The following is a 17,886-nucleotide window of genomic DNA, read 5'->3' on the forward strand; positions in this document are numbered from 1 at the left end:
CTTTGCAAAGAAGCTGATGAAACTGTTGATCACATACTCAGCTGCTGTAAAAAAATCACGCAGACTGATTATAAATTGCGGCACAATTCAGTAGCACAAATGATCCATTGGAATTTGTGCAAAAATTATAATATTAAAACAGCAACAAACTGGTGGGAACATCAGCCTGAAAAAGTCACCGAAAATCAGATGGTCAAGATCTTGTGGGATTTCCGTATACAAACCGACAAAATACTCGCGTATAATACACCAGACATCACACTGGTTGAGAAAAATAAGGTCACAATCATAGACATCGCAATACCAGGTGATAGCAGGGTCGCCGAGAAGGAACATGAAAAAATCGCAAGATACCAGGACTTAAAAATCGAAATTCAACGACTATGGCACAAACCAGCAGTGATAATTCCAGTGGTAATTGGCACACTGGGTGCTATTCCAAAAGCACTGGAATTACATTTAAAACAGTTAAAAATTGACAAAATCAACATCAGTCAAATGCAAAAAGCCGCACTGCTTGGATCTGCACGCATATTACGAAAATACGTTACGACGTCCTAGGCCCCTGGGTGGGGCCCGACTAGTAACCAATGCCAAATCCGGTGAAACAACTGGCCGCTGTGATACAATTGTATAATAATAATAATAATAATAATAATAATAATAATAATAATAATAATAACAACAATCATAGACATCGCAATACCAGGTGATAGCAGGGTCGCCGAGAAGGAACATGAAAAAATCGGAAGATACCAGGACTTAAAAATCGAAATTCAACGACTATGGCACAAACCAGCAGTGATAATTCCAGTGGTAATTGGCACACTGGGTGCTATTCCAAAAGCACTGGAATTACATTTAAAACAGTTAAAAATTGACAAAATCACCATCAGTCAAATGCAAAAAGCCGCACTGCTTGGATCTGCACGCATATTGCGAAAATATGTTACGACGTCCTAGGCCCCTGGGTGGGGCCCGACTAGTAACCAATGCCAAATCCGGCGAAACAACTGGCCGCTGTGATACAATTGAATAATAATAATAATAATAATAATAATAATAATAATAATAATAATAATCGCGCAGACTGATTATAAATTGCGGCACAATTCAGTAGCACAAATGATCCATTGGAATTTGTGCAAAAATTATAATATTAAAACGGCAACAAACTGGTGGGAACATCAGCCTGAAAAAGTCACAGAAAATCAGATGGTCAAGATCTTGTGGGATTTCCGTATACAAACCGACAAAATACTGGCGCATAATACACCAGACATCACACTGGTTGAGAAAAATAAGGTCACAATCATAGACATCGCAATACCAGGTGATAGCAGGGTCGCCGAGAAGGAACATGAAAAAATCGCAAGATACCAGGACTTAAAAATCGAAATTCAACGACTATGGCACAAACCAGCAGTGGTAATTCCAGTGGTAATTGGCACACTGGGTGCTATTCCAAAAGCACTGGAATTACATTTAAAACAGTTAAAAATTGACAAAATCACCATCAGTCAAATGCAAAAAGCCGCACTGCTTGGATCTGCACGCATATTACGAAAATACGTTACGACGTCCTAGGCCCCTGGGTGGGGCCCGACTAGTAACCAATGCCAAATTCGGCGAAACAACTGGCCGCTGTGATACAATTGTACAACAACAACAATAATAATACATGACATAAAATTAAAGTAACAACATGTCATTAGTTGCATCTCCATAGGATTCTAAGAATAGCCAACGTTTCACAATCTTCTGAATAGTAACAAAAAGAAAGGTGATTTTATTTCTGGGAGCTGATTTCACAAAAGATGACTCACAGTACATCATTTTGGAAGTTCTGAGTTCATGCAGATGGAGACCAAAAAAACATATAAAATGTTTAAGGTTTTGTTGTTGTTCAGTCACGTCCAACTTTTAATGACTCCATGGACACACCAGACTACCCTGTCCACCACTGTCTCCTAGAGTTTGCTCAAATTCATGTTCGTTGCATTGATTATATATCTTAGCCATCTCATCCTCTGCTGTCCCCTTCTCCTTTTGCCTTCAATCTTTCCCAACTTCAGGATCTTTTTCAATGAGTCCCCTCTTCTCATTAGGTGGCCAAAGAATGTGAGTTTCACTTTCAGTATCTGTCTTTCCAAAGAACAGTAGAAAAGAACAGTAGAAAAGCTTTAAAGTAAGACACAATTTTTGCTCAAAAGAATAGACATAGAAGAGGCTTAAAAACTCTTTTATTCAAGGAATACATATATTTGTATGTGGTTAATCATGTATATGAGCTTCATGTTTTCATGAATCTTTTCCATTTCAGGGACCTCAAGGGTTAAGAGGTTTCATTGGCATTATGGGTCCTAAAGGAGATAAAGTAAGTAGTATCAACTATACATTTGTGATTTCAAATCGATTGGCAATGTTGTTTAATTGAGTAGTTTCTTGCTTTACAGAAGAATTGATATGTGAGGACCAGTGGTGGGTTTCAAAAATTGTTCAAACCTACTCTGTGGGTGTGGCCTCCTTTGTGGGAGTGGCTTGCCACCCATATGACCGGATGGGAGTGGCTTGCTGCCCATGTGACCGGATATGAAGATGCCAATGACACGTGTCAGAACCATCTTAAATTACCTCACACACAGCACTGGCATGCATAAGAATATGATGTAAACTTGTTTTTTAAAAGGCATCTTTGGTTTGCATTAAAACAACTTCAATACACGCAATGTTCTGATTGCACCACAAACGCAATAGTCATCCTCAGGCACTGAGTTTTATAAATACGAGCATGATAATGTAGAATAATCTTATCCAAGGACCAGTGGTGGGTTTCAAAAAAAATTGTAACCTCTTCTGTAGGTGTGGCCTGCTTTCTGGGTCCACTGGTGGAATCTCTTCTAACCGATTCGGTAGATTTGATGAACCGGTTCTACCAAATAGGTGCGAACTGGTAGGAACCCACCTCTGGTGAGGACGTTCTTAAGGGCATGGTGGATATTACTTGAAATGTACATTGTGAATCTCGCATTGCTGCTTCTTCACCTTGCCTTGAATGGACATTGGGGAGTGCATGCCTCAATCTGATCCTCAGAGAATAATCATAGTCATTATTTCCCAAAGGATGGCCTAATCCTATTGTTTAGTATCTATGATCCTATTATATATGGATGGAACTAAAACAGTCACTGGAATATTTAATGACTAAAAATGCAATAAAAATCTTTAACATAAATGTTAGAACTATTGCTTTTTTAAACTTATGTTAGTGTTTTACTACTAGCGCATATGTAGATACCCTTGTATACTAATCTACACATCTGAATATACATTCCCATTTATCTGAAAGATAAAGTTTCTCCAATTCTACGTTTCTTATGGTTTGCGGTTTAAGAATGAAACTAAAACAGTCACTGGAATATTTACTTACTAAAAATGTAATAAGAATTTTTAATATTAATATTGAAACTGTTGGTTTTTTTTTTTAAAAAAATGCTTCTTTTCCCACTAGGGTATATGTAGATAAGCTTGTATAATCTATAAATCTGAATATATATTCCCATTTTTCTGAAAGATAAAGATTCTCCAATTCTACATTTTTAGGGCTAGATATCCAACTGCTACAATGGTGCAAATGCTCTGAGCAACGTCCCTTCAGGTCTGGGGTGTCCAACTTTGGCAAATTTGTGGACTTCAAATCACAGAATTCCCTACCCAGAATGCCTGGCTGTGGAATTCTGGGAGTTGAAGTCCACAAGTCTTAAAGTTGCCAAGGATTGATACCCCTGTTTGAGATGATGGGAGATTAAAATATTTTGCTAACCGATTTTTTTGCCATCTGTATTTTGTTTTCTTAAACCTTAACATTATTCACATGATTCACTGTTGTATTGATTATCAATATTAATATTTCATCAAGTAAGAACAACACACTATTAATATAAGCAGCACATTCACTATTCAAACTCTATTTATGATTTGCCATACAGCCCTATTAGATTCAGTGTTTATAGGCTTTCTCTAAGACAGAGTTTCTTGATTACGCTAGCTTTCTTTTTGCTTGTAATGAAAAAAATTCTGAGGTACTTCTACAACGAAGAGTATATTCTAATTCATCACATAGTTTAACACTTGTTTTATGGTTTCCAGAACAAACCCAGTTTGTACTGTCAAAATTTGGTGGTAAACCAAGTGATCTTCAACTATGCAATTTAATATCCCTTTCTGTTTAATGTATAAATATGTGAACCAGATATATCAACCCTACACAAATAAGAGGTCTTTTAGTTGTGAATGAGGTATGTTCTACCAGAAGGAGTAGATGCCCATTTGGGGTGTGCTTCTGGTTCAGCATCACTAATTTGTCAGACTGAGATAATAGCAAGGAACAACTTTTAATCAACTTCAGCTAATGTACTAACCACTTGACCTGATTACTGCAACTGCTTTTTTATCTAATTTGGAAATTACAGTACAAATGTTCATCAGCCAAGATAACCTTGAGAATACCAAAAAAAAGATTTAAAAAAATCTCAAACCTAGATTACTTCTGTGTAGAAAACTTCACACAGATTCCCAATATTTATCTTGATGATATACAGAAGTGCTTGTTAGGATGTTTCAAATGTGACAGTGTGTGGACTGGCTGATGTGAAAGGCAGAGTGAGATTATTCTTTGACCGAATCTCATCTAGGAAGGTTTACTTAAAGACACGATTGGCTTCTCCGACAGCAATCTAGGTCTTCTCTATAATTGGATCGCATTCCCTGTTTAAATTGAGAAAAGAGACATTCTCCTTATTATTCAGACATTTCCTTCCCTAAATGGGCCTTTAATTGTTGGCTTGTATTTTTAGCAGTTTTCTTAATCATTTAAATCCTTTACTTCATTCTAACTATACCTTTTTTACATGGAGACAACTCACCATGGTTTATTCCATGGAATTCCATGAAATTCAACCATCCCAAAATTATCCTGATCTTCAAGGCTCTTTATAGATATGTAATCCACCTTGGTGGAGCAGAATTGGTGAGAGAATAATAGCAAAATTTTGTGTCATGAATCATGATAAGAATACCTTGCGATCTTGAATCGTAATAATCGTACTTCTTGGTCTTTACAATATAGGGTGTTCGTGGTTTTGATGGAGAGCCTGGTCCCCAAGGTCTTCCTGGAGCAGCTGTGAGTTAATCTGTCTAAACCTAAAGTCTTTTAGCCTGGTGATGGCATCAGGATATCTTCACCCTGTCTTCACCCTGACATTAACAAAGCCCCTTAACTCAATTTTCATTCAAAACAAACAAACAAGCGCTAATTTTCAAGACACCACGGTAAGTGCCCTAACACAGAAGTCACCAACTCCTGATTTGTGGACTGGTACCAGCGCAGTGACGTGTGGTGAGGTTTATACCTGGTGAGGCTCAGCTGGGCATCCTTTTGCGAAGCAGCTCAGCAGGGCAGCGGTCGGCCTTGGCGGGGGGGGGGGGATTTGCATCGCGGGAGCAGCCAAGCGCCCGGGTCTGCAGCAAAGGTGAGTTCTCTCGCCTCCTGCTTTGGTTAACACTAAGCAGACACCAAGCCACTGTGACCTGGAATCTGGTAGCAACTATCTTGGCTTTATATTATTTTTTTAAAAAATTGAGTTTCTTTCTTTTTCCTGAGGAGACTGGTGAGGCTCTGCCTCCCTTGCCTCTAGTGACTGCACGTCCCTGTACCAGCGATAGGCAGATGTGTGAAACCGCATTTGCACAAGCGGCAGGTGTGCACACAAAACCCTCCCCTCCCTCCTGCTGCTGCTCTGCAGAGCCAGAAAAGGAACCTTAACATTTCATTGCAGCACTTTAGAGTATAAATTGGGGTGGGGTGACTGTACTTTTGGGATTTGGAAGAGGAAGAGTCGCTCTTCTGTCCTGGGGACATGGTCTCTTGGGAACCTCAGAACTGCCACCCCAAAGATCTGCTTTTCCCTTCTCTTCTCCCTCCTGGGTTCTTAAAAGAATGAGAAAGGTGAGTTTTTGGTTTCAGAATAATTTAAAGAAGGCTGACTGTTGGACATGCCTTGTATTGAAGTGGAATAATATCGCTTTTGAGGCAAAACCAGGAAAGATGGATAGTGTTTATCTTTCTGGACAAACTAACTATGGCACCATATGTTGAAAGTCTGGAAAAATAATTAGAGGAACATATTTGCTTCAGGGCAAGCTACAGAGGATTCCTAATATGAGAAGCTACAATTGGTGTCGATGTGCATTTTCCGTAATTGGTAATCACTCTGATATGGTTTGATGAAAGAAATGTCCTTCTGGGTTCGGCTCCAAATGTGGAAAAAGATACTAGAGACATGGATGCTGCTTGGAAAGATGGTTTATTGTTGGACAGGGCCACATGGCTTGAGCCATGAACCTTAAAAGGTGATCACATGGTTCAAAGTTGCTGGAGAAGAAGAGAAGGGCTGAGGGAGGGGCTTGCTAGGCTTTTTATAACCTGTTTAGTCCCACCTCTCTGTTTCCTGTTCCTGTGTAAGAAATATATTCTGATTGGTTGTCAGACTCCCATAGGGCCATGCAGGGGCAACTCTCTGGGCTGTGTTTTGAATCCAGGTTTAGTTGAGTTCTCAGATGCCATGTGGTCAGTTGAGTAAAGGGCCAATATTATCATGACTTTACTCCCATCCCCCCTGGGGTTGCAGTGGAGAAGTCTTTATTATGTAAAAGGGACTAGCTTGGCCTTCTTAATGGCTCATTAACAGTGGGGACGGGCAGGAAGCTACAGGCAACTATTCTGTCTTTTAAAGCATGTTTCTTTCTTTTCATATCCAGAGAAATATTCTGCCTTTTCAATATTTCCTAGGATATTTCATTTTTCTGGGAGAGGGCTGGATGATAACTTCCCACAGGTTGTTTCAAGGAATTGCTCAGAGATTTGCTAATCACTATCCACATTCCTTTCCAGGGGGATCTGGGACCACGAGGTTCACTGGGAGAAACAGGCCCCAAAGGAGAGAGAGTAAGTTTTTAATAGCCTTGTAATAACTGAGAAAAATAAGAAAATCTCCATTTTGCCAGCTAAAACTAGGGATATTGGTTGGAATGCAAATCCAAATATGACCCATGGGGTTTGTGCAGAGTTTATTTCATATAATAACACAGGTTCCACTTATCTAAGTGTGTAAGTTTTGTTGCCTTTAACATGAACTTATTCTGTGATGAAACTAACCCAGTACATATTGAAAGCTGCACGAAAAAGAACTTAGAAAGCAAAAAATAGATGGGAGGTAATGTCGATACCAGTGGTAGGTTTCAAAAACTGTTCGAACCTACTCTGTGGGTGTGGCTGCCTTTGTGGGAGTGTCTTGCCGCCCATGTGACCGGATATGAAGATGCCGCCGACACTTGTCAGAACCACCTTAAATTACCTCACACACAGCACTGGCATGCATAAGAATATGATGTAAACTTGTTTTTTAAAAGGCATTTTTGGTTTGCGTTAAAACAACTTCAACACACGCAATGTTCTGATTGCACCACAAATGCAGTAGTCATCCTTATCTTTCACAGAGGCACTGAGTTTTATAAATATGAGCATGATAGTGTAGAATAATCATATCCAAGGACCAGTGGTGGGTTTCAAAAAATTTTGGAACCTCTTCTGTAGGTGTGGCCTGCTTTCCGGGTCCACTGGTGGAACCTCTTCTAACCGGTTCGGTAGATTTGACGAACCGGTTCTACCGAATAGGTGCGAACTGGTAGGAACCCACCTCTGGCCGATACCCAATCTTAAGAGTATCTGAAATGTGTCATTTCCTTTGCTTTACTCATATCTACTGACATGCGTGTCATACTTTCAACATCTTTTGTTTTTGTTTTTTTTAAAAAATACCTCTTATTTTTAGGGTCCACAAGGCATTAGAGGAATCACAGGATTTCCTGGGCCAAAAGGAGAAACGGTATGTATGCCACGATTCTCACGTATAATGGAATTTATTATTTATATTTCCAACAATGGAAATGTATGTTGCCTTAGACGGCCAGGCAAAAGTTTGTCTGACTTATAGGAGTGGCCATAATTGTGGAAACCTTTTGGGAAAGTGACTTCTATGATACCAGTATATAAAATACAGCGCTGTTTCTTCTTCCAGGGCTTACCTGGAGTTGATGGCCGTGAAGGTATACCTGCCATGCCAGGAGCCAAGGTACTTAAAGTGAAGTTAATATATCTGTTACAATTTAATATAGCCAAGTGGGGACCAGGAAAATATTATGGAGAAGTACCGGTAGATCAGTTAGTTGAATAGTATTCTCAGCTTTTATTAATAAAATAGAACCACCAAACTGAAAGACTATAACAATGGCTGGTGTCCTCAGACAAGCAAAGTCAGTAGGGGAAGTCAGATTTGCTTAATGATTGCAAGACTCACTTAACAACTGTCTTGCTTAGGAACAGAAATTCTGCTTCCAATTGTTATCCTAAGTCAAAGACTACTATAATAATATCCAGCTGTGGATATGTATGTATATGTATATATGAATATAAACCATGTTTCCCCAAAAATATGACCTACACAGAATGTAAGTCCTACCTTGATTTTTACATGTATGCCCAATATAAGCTCTACCCTCAAAATAAGCCCTAATTAAGACCCTTAAGGCCTAATTAAGGCCCACTCCAGGGTGCACTGGTAAAAATTAAGCAAGTGCGGAGATGGGTAGGTGGTTGAGCTTCCCTACTACTTATCTTCAAATAGTCGCAACCGGGCCTCACATACCTTGATCCATTTCTTTTGCTGCAGCTGGTAAGGCTTTCCTGAAGGCTTCTGTAGCCTATAACAGATCTCCAGATTGTTATGGAGTTCTGTTATCAGCTACAGAGGCCTTCAGGAAAACCTTGCTGGATGAAGAAGTTCCTGATGTCCTTGACAGTGAAAAAGAGGTGTGTGTGTGTGTGTGTGTGTGCGCGCGCATGTGTGTGCATCTAGCACAAGTGAGGTGAGTCATTTAAAATAAGACCTGATGCCTTTTTTGGCGGCAAAATGTGTGTGTGTGTGTAAACAAACAAACAAACAATAGGTGGATCTGTCTATCTATCTATCTATCTATCTATCTATCTATCTATCTATCTATCTATCTATCTATCTATCTATCTATCTATCTACCTACCTACCTACCTACCTACCTACCTACCTACCTACCTACCTACTTAATTACTTATCTATCTCTCTCTCTCTCTCTCTCTCTCTATCTCTCTCTATCTCTCTCTCTCTCTCTCTCTCTCTCTCTCTCTCTATCTACCTACCTACCTACCTACCTACCTACCTACCTACCTACCTACTTAATTACTTATCTATCTATCTATCTATCTATCTATCTATCTATCTATTTATCTATCTATCTATCTATCTATCTATCATCTATCTATCTATCTATCTATCTTTCTTTCTACCTACCTACCTACCTACCTACCTACCTACCTACCTACCTACTTAATTACTTATCTATCTATCTATCTATCTATCTATCTATCTATCTATCTATCTATCTATCTATCTATCTATCTATCTATCTATCTACCTACCTACCTACCTACCTACCTACCTACCTACCTACCTACCTCCTTAATTACTTATCTATCTATCTATCTATCTATCTATCTATCTATCTATCTATCTATCTATCTATCTATCTATCTTTCTTTCTTTCTACCTACCTACCTACCTACCTACCTACCTACCTACCTACCTACCTACCTACCTACCTACCTACCTACCTACTTAATTACTTATCTATCTATCTATCTATCTATCTATCTATCTATCTATCTATCTATCTATCTATCTATCTATCTATCTATCTATCTATCTATCTATCTACCTACCTACCTACCTACCTACCTACCTACCTACCTACCTACCTACCTCCTTAATTACTTATCTATCTATCTATCTATCTATCTATCTATCTATCTATCTATCTATCTATCTATCTATCTATCTATCTATCTATCTATCTCCACCTATTGTTTGTCTTAGTAGCCCATGTTTGTGTGCATGCACACGCATATGCACACACAAACACTGGATAATGGACAAACAACAGGTAGAAATGGTTGCTTTTGTGTAAGAACCACTTAGCTGAAAACGATCTAGATAGAATATTAAATAAGCTAAAGAGGACTCTGGCTCATAAATTCCATACCAAACAACGTCTTCTTCAAAATATGCGAGGAACATCCTCAAACTGCACTTCTATTGCCCACGTTTACAGAGATGATATAAGGAAAAGAATGCAACCACCTCTGATGGCAAATATGATTTCATCACAGCATGCTTATGGAGCAGCAGTACCTGCTTTCAGTTTTCAAAATTAAACATGCGATGTTTAGGCCAAGGTGGGTTGAATACAATAGGCCCTATCGGATAGGAGGAAAAAAGGAATGTAAATCAAAAGAAATAATTGAGGGTTTTTTTGAATTTTGTAACTAGTTTTCATATGCTTTTTAAAAAAAAGGGATTCTGTATTTGATTGAACTATCTTATTCGGTTATCTGTCTGCCTGTTGCTATCTGCCTGTCATGTACACTGCTGAATTGCACAGTGGGCAAATAACGAAGCATAAACCAAACTGTTCATGGTAAACCAAAAATTAATTTATTTAACATTGAAATATCCATAGTAAAAGTTATTAATTTCAGCAATTCATAAATTAATCAGAGCATCCTATCATAATCAAGTAGAATACATCATCCAATTAACTGCTGAAAGGTCTCCAGAAGAACTCCATTTTCGGGTTAGTCTCCTTGAACAGTCAAATGAGAAGATAGGATATAAATCAAATACATGCATACCAGAATATGTGCTGATGGTAACAAATATAGATAGCTTTCAGAGAAGATTTGCCAATTCATGGAAGATAGAACTACAGATGCCCACCAGCCCTTATGGCTAATTTGCTCTGTGCAGAAGTGGATATATTTCCAAATGAGAAATGATTCTGTGTACTAAATGCAAGGAAAACCCTCTATCTGTACCTGACCCGGTTGCTCAAAGCCAGAACTGAGTGAAGACAAATGTTGAAACAGATGTCACTTTGGTGTGACTAATGGGATCTTCATGTACACAACTCAACAACTCAAAAGAAGATCAGTATCATCAGAGCCCAACAAATTATAAATGGTGTTTCCAGCACAAGTTCACATGCCTCCATTTATATCTTTTTAATTATTTCCCTGCAAACATTTACTTCCCGAGGCAGGGAAATGCCTATTTCTTTGGCTTGATCAGTCATAGTAGCTGTCCCTTTCTTAAGGTGGGCTTGCTCCCAAAGAGTTAATGGCAGATCCATGCCAGAGAAAATCCTAGTGATTGTCACTCATGCAGTGTAAGATATGTGTCTAGCTACTTCTCCCCCCGTGGGGATGATAAGCCTGGGGCAAGACAAGATGTTTGGTGAGTTACCCAGTGAACATGTCTCTTCTGCTTGTCTTCTTATTTGTGACAAGTAGTATAGATACTTTCTATCTAGTCTAGATCGATGTTTCTCAACCTATGCTACCTGCAGAGCTTAAGTCCACACATCTTAAAATTGTCAAAGTTGAGAAATATTGCTCTAGCTACAGGCATCTCTTAATTAGTATTTTATATACATGTTAGTTGCATATTGAATGAATAATATCTGCGTATGTTTTTTTTTTTAATGTAAATGTGTTTTTATTTTCCATTTCCATTTTCGTACAGTCACATATATACTGTGCACAACCGGGGGCCATATAACATTAAACAATAAACACAGCCATTCCTCTTGTCAACACCCCCCAAAATAGAAACCCAATGTACCTCTTCGACCCTCCATACACCCTTTCTTTCGCCCCCTCCAACTTTCCATCTTCCCTCCATCATTCCCCTCTACCCTACTTCCCCTCCCACTCTACCACTCCTCTCTCCCGGTACACTCCCTCCCTTCCTTCTCACCCTCCCTCCAATCCTCTCTCCCACCCTCTCTACCCCTCTTTCTTCTATCCCTCTACTCCTCCCTTCGGTGTATTTCTACTATCTATTAATATATTCAGCTTGTCCTATTTTTACACTGGAATTAAAGAGCAACAGTATACAAGTGCAATCGCGTAACTTTGAAATCTAACACATACTATATATCCCCACTCCCCCCTAACACGCCACCTCCCTTCCCCCCCCCCGACTTCCCAGAGCCTGTACACGGTATAGATTTTTAACAAACACAGTCTAAAATATATTAAGACAAAGGAAATAAAAAAAGAAGTCAATAACATCTCTGCATTGAACTCAGCTTCTTCCTGTTGCACTAACTTTGAGCAGTTTAGATTAATCTAAACTGTTATTATTTTTTTACAACGTTTTGACTGCTTCCTTAAAAAGATAGCTTGGTGGCAGTGGTGGGATTAACTTGCCTTCCCTACTGGTTCACAACTGTGAGCATGCGTGCTTGCTTCGCTTGTGTGCGCCATCTTCTGCGCATGCGCAGGAGGTTGCGCATTATGTCGGGGTGAATAGGCGGAGCCTCGCACAGCTACTGCTACCAGTTTGCCCAACCAGAGAGAACCAATGAATATCACCTTTGCTTGATGGATAGAAGCACTGAATAAGGATCCAATTAGCAGGTGTTGGTAAATACCGTAGGAAGTCCATATATCTTCAATATGATATTTCCAGAGGTAATTTCCTTCCTGTTATGAAAATAGAAAGGTGAGCTAAATGGCCTATTCTATCAGGATAATATCTATATACTATGTCTTTATTTCTTGGGCATATGTTGCCGATTTACTTTAACTGGATCATTTGCTTAATACCACATTAAACAAATGTGGCAGGGACAGAAGAGGGTTTCTTCTGGTTTGGCCCCGATCGGGCGAACCGGTAGTGGCGGTGGTGAGAGGCTCCGCCCACCTGGATGCATGCGCGCATGAGCAAACTGGTAATAAACAAATGGCAACCCACCACTGGGCAGGGATGGTGTTTGCCAAAGTGGGAAACTTATTTCTCTTCTTGCTACATAACTTTGTATAGCATGTAAGCAAATGGCTTGATTCCCTACAAAGATTTCTTCAGAGTCACCTGAAATACAATTTTTTTTTTCCAGGGTGAACTGGGAAAACCAGGACCTCCAGGTGATACAGGCATTCAGGGAATCCCTGTAAGTGTTTTCTATACTTTTTCCCATTTTTAAAATATAAGTAAAGTTACATTTCCAAACTAACAGAAACTGGGTGTTTATTGAGTCTGGCTATATTTTCAATAAGAGCAGCTTTGAATCAAATAGCAAGATGATGGTGAAAACTAAAAACTTTAAAATTTGGACAAAGTATATTGTAATGTTACCAAGAAGAAATCTTGTTGCTGACGTGTGTGTGTGTGTGTGTGTGTGTGTGTGTGTGTGTGTGTGTGTATGTTTGTTTTTTGGCTTAACTGTAAAAATAAACAATCAAAATGGTGTCATTTTACCATGCTTTGGAAATTTAATTTTAATTTTAGGAATCAAATTGTGTGCTTATAGTCTATGTATACAGTGCAAATGGGAAAGGCACTCATTCTTAAAAAGTTAACCACTCTTGCAAATTGCTCAATACAGTTCAAATAATGAATAAATTGGAAATTTTCTGGGTGATTACCTCATTGAGTATAGCAAATTATACACTAGGTACTACCCTGGAAAAGGGTTGACTGGTTGATAAGTGACAGAAGGCTTTAGGGTAGATCAATTAACCCTTGTAGAAAGATACATCCACTGTTCTTGGGTATGTTTTACATTGCATTCATCCATTCATCAAGACAGTTTATAATTCAATCTCCAAAGACAGTCTGGGAGAGAAATTGGTGACATCTTCATCAATTATAGAGCCGAGGTGGCGCAGTGGTTAGAGTGCAGTACTACAGGCCACTTCAGCTGACTGCTATCTGCAGTTCGGCGGTTCAAATCTCACCGGCTCAAGGTTGACTCAGCCTTCCATCCTTCCGAGGTGGGTAAAATGAGGACGCAGACTGTGGGGGCGATATGCTGACTCTGTAAACCGCTTAGAGAGGGCTGAAAGCCCTATGAAGCGGTATATAAGTCTAACTGCTATTGCTAATTACCAGTTTTTCTTGTTGAGCATGACAGTAATTTAGTGCAATTTAATTTAGCTTGGGAGTATCTAGGTGCTCCCATATTGCGCCTCTTTTAGGCGGCCTGCACTGGTTGCCGGTTGTTTTCAGGGTGCGATTCAAGGTACTAATTATGACCTTTAAAGCGCTCCATGGCTTAGGCCCAGGATACCTGCGAGACCACCTACTGCCACCAGTAGCCTCCTACCGGGTGCCGTCGGCCAGGTTCCACCACAAAACCGCGGTAGACTAAAGCGCGTGTGACTAAAGCGCGGTGACAAAACCGCACCGTGAAAACCGCGCGACAACAGCGCGCCGACAGAAGCGCGCTGTAACATAACCCTAAAAATAACCCTAAACCTAACCCTAAACCTAACGCTAAACCTACCCTAAACCTACCCTAAACCTTCCCTAAACCTACCCTAAACCTAACCCTAAACCTAACCCTAAACCTTACCTTAAGTTAAATAGCGCTTCTGTCGGCGCGCTGTTGTGGGCGCGCTTTTGACGTTCGCGGTTATGTCGTGCCACGCGTCGGCCAGACAGTGTCAGCTAGCGACCCCCATGGGGAGAGCCTTCTCTGTGGGAGCGCCTTCCCTCTGGAATGAGCTGCCCCCGGAGCTTCATATAATCCCCAACCTCCAGTCCTTCCGACGCGCCCTAAAAAGTTGGCTTTTCCAGCAAGCCGGCCTGGCCTGAACAAAATAAAATAAATGATTGATTATTGTTAATTTTAATCGAATTTTAAATGTTATTGTTAATCTTAACTGGGTTTGTTTTTTGGATACTCTATCTAATTTTTTTTAAACTTTTGTAATGTTTAACTTTTTTTAATGTTGTACGCCGCCCTGAGTCCTTGGGAGAAGGGCATCATATAAATCCAATAAACAAACAAAGTCCAAAATGAGATTTTTAGTTAAAAAAAAAAAAGGAATGAAATAAGGCAGTATCTAGGCACTTTTTAATTTCTGTACTAATTCTTTAATGCAAATCCAGCCAAAACCAATAGATCAGTATCACTCTTTTTGCATGTTGACCATGCAATTCCTTTCTGTAAAAACTTAGGAGGCTGGAGGCAAATATTCAAATTCAGGCCTGTTATTGTGGGAAGGAAAAAAACTGGCTATTAACTATAGAAGTGATGGCTAACCCTTTTTTGCTTCAGTGCTGAATGTGCGCATGGGTGTGTGCCGACACCCATAATGTAATGTCCCCATCAAGTCCCGCCCCTGCAAAAATGTGCACGACCACCCCCCCTGCACTCCCTCCACCCCCCATTTAGGTGCTAGTAGGCCACCCTGAAGCCCCCTGGAACCAAAAACAGGGCACAGGGGAGGGCACCGCATTCCCCTCACCCCCTGTGCATGAATATATGACTCTCACACCCTCATGCATGAATGCACATCTCCTAGTAGAGACCCAAAAATCAGCTGGTCGGTGGGAGGCACGAGCACATGAATAGTGGAGCTGACCGGGCCACGGCTTGTGTGCCTGCAGAGATGGCTCCGCGTGCCACCTGTGGCACGTGTGCCATAGGTTCACCATCATGGAACTATAGTAATGAAAAGCTGTTTTCTCTGGAAACGCTGTCATCTATTGCTACATTCAGAACATCAACAGTTTGGTTATTGATCAAATCAAACTGTTCAAATAACTGCATGCATAATTATTCCCATTGTGTTGCTAGTTTATGGATCCAGGCAATGCCCTTTGCTGTTGTGATGTTGGCAGAGGTGGGATTCCATTATTGTTCCTAATGGTTCTCAAATGTGAACGCATGCACACTTCACCCGCATGCCGTTAAAACCTGGCTGTGTTGGCAGGCCTGGGGTTGATGAGTTTCCCTTCCCCTCTCGACTTGTGTGGCTGTTGGTTATTTTTAAATGCTTGTATTTGTAGTTTTTGTGTTTCCCTTCCCCCCCTTGGGTTTGTGCGCCGCCCTGAGTCCCGCTGGGAATAGGGCGGCATATAAATAAAACGAAACCTAAACCTAAACCTAACCCCATGGCCTTCCGTGCATGCATAGTGCTGGCACATTACATCAGGGTGGGTGGGCGGAGCCTCCCACAGCCACTACTGCCTGTTCACCCAAACCATTGAGAACTGGCTGAATCCCACCTCTGGATATAGGATATGAGGCAGAGCCTGGGGAAGGAGTCAAGCAAGTAATCAGCCTAGAGTAATTACATTTCCACTAGCAATCCAAGTTCAGCCTCCCCCCCTCCCTTGAATTCCATTAACCCTCCTCTAACACCAAGTTAATGCTGAAAGTTAGTTGTACAGGCAAGAGCAAATAAATCCTCTTAACTGGAACTTAATGTGTGGTCCTGATTCTTTGTCCCCGACATGTTCCCAGATTGCTGAGGCTTGAAATCTGTAAGACTGTGAGTAATAGTCCCACCTTAGACATAAAAGTGGCTGTGTGATTTTGGGCTGGTCCTTTTTTCTCTGCCCAACCCACCTCACAGATCGTTGTTGTGGGGAAATTAGGAGGAGAAAGGGGGTATTTGAAATATTCATTGCCTGGGCCTACTTCAGTGGTGGGTTTCAAAAATTGTTCGAACCTACTCTGTGGGTGTGGCCTCCTTTGTGGGAGTGGCTTGCCACCCATGTGACCGGATGGGAGTGGCTTGCCGCCCATGTGACCGGATATGAAGATGCCGACGACACTTGTCAGAACTACCTTAAATTACCTCACACACAGCACTGGCATGCATAAGAATATGATGTCAACTTGTTTTTTAAAAGGCATCTTTGGTTTGCGTTAAAACAACTTCAACACACGCAATGTTCTGATTGCACCACAAACACAGTAGTCATCCTTACCTTTCACAGAGGCACTGAGTTTTATAAATATGAGCATGATAGTGTAGAATAATCATATCCAAGGACCAGTGGTGGGTTTCAAAATTTTTTGGAACCTCTTCTGTAGGTGTGGCCTGCTTTCCGGGTCCACTGGTGGAACCTCTTCTAGCCAGTTCGGTAGATTTGATGAACCGATTCTACCGAATAGATGTGAACTGGTAGGAACCCACCTCTGGCCTACTTATAAAATAATAAAATGGGATAAAGGTCAATAAATAAATTAAAAAATAAATAGATGTATAGTTTGCAAAATTGAGGACCTCCCCTCTTCCCAAAACTCATTAAGAGCTCATCGGTGTTCTGTGAACTATCTACCTATGCTGGGTTGCTTTGCATTGATGCATATCTGAATGGACACCATTTTTTAATAAGTGTACATCATTAGGATTGGACATACTGTATGTAGGACATATCCATCATTTTAATAGGACGCACCAATTTCCTTGTGCCTGTTTATTCTGAGTTGAAGCATTCATTTTTCTTACGTTCCTGGTGAATTTGAGAATGTAACGCTTCATTAATATTTGCAGTGTTTCAAGAGTAAAGCAACCTTTTGACATTTCCATTAAGAAATTTCTCTACAACATTTCAAATATTTTCAATATCTTTTTATTTTTTTAGGGCCTACCTGGTTCTGCTGGAGCAAAAGGTGTTGCTGGCTCAAAGGTAAAGGATCTTAGGAAATTTGGAAATAGCCCATCCTCTTTGCAGATGGATCTGTAACTTATTCCTTCCCTTGGTAGCCTAAATGTGACAATCCCATTTACGGTGTCTTTTGTAGAGTGCTGAAGTCGAAGGAGAGAAAGTTTATTTAGTCAGAAAGCTTCATGGCTGAGCAGAGATTTAGATCAAAGTTCCCACAGCCCAAATTCTTTTTCACCAGCTTCTTTTCAACCTTGATTTTATTAATGGG

General features: G+C 40.3%; 1 protein-coding gene across 1 annotated transcript in view; it reads left to right on the forward strand.

Moving 5' to 3' along the window:
- LOC116523215 (collagen alpha-1(IX) chain-like) overlaps nt 1-17,886 on the forward strand; it is a 116,165-nt gene that overhangs the window by 69,438 nt on the left and 28,841 nt on the right. Inside the window, exons 22-28 of the mRNA XM_032238303.1 lie at nt 2,324-2,377; nt 5,129-5,182; nt 6,953-7,006; nt 7,893-7,946; nt 8,139-8,192; nt 13,108-13,161; nt 17,595-17,639. Of these exons, the coding sequence (XP_032094194.1) occupies nt 2,324-2,377; nt 5,129-5,182; nt 6,953-7,006; nt 7,893-7,946; nt 8,139-8,192; nt 13,108-13,161; nt 17,595-17,639 (369 nt within the window). The remainder of the gene's footprint in view (nt 1-2,323; nt 2,378-5,128; nt 5,183-6,952; nt 7,007-7,892; nt 7,947-8,138; nt 8,193-13,107; nt 13,162-17,594; nt 17,640-17,886) is intronic.

This window comes from Thamnophis elegans, unplaced genomic scaffold (assembly GCF_009769535.1).
Source record: "Thamnophis elegans isolate rThaEle1 unplaced genomic scaffold, rThaEle1.pri scaffold_103_arrow_ctg1, whole genome shotgun sequence".
Lineage (NCBI taxonomy): Eukaryota > Metazoa > Chordata > Lepidosauria > Squamata > Colubridae > Thamnophis > Thamnophis elegans.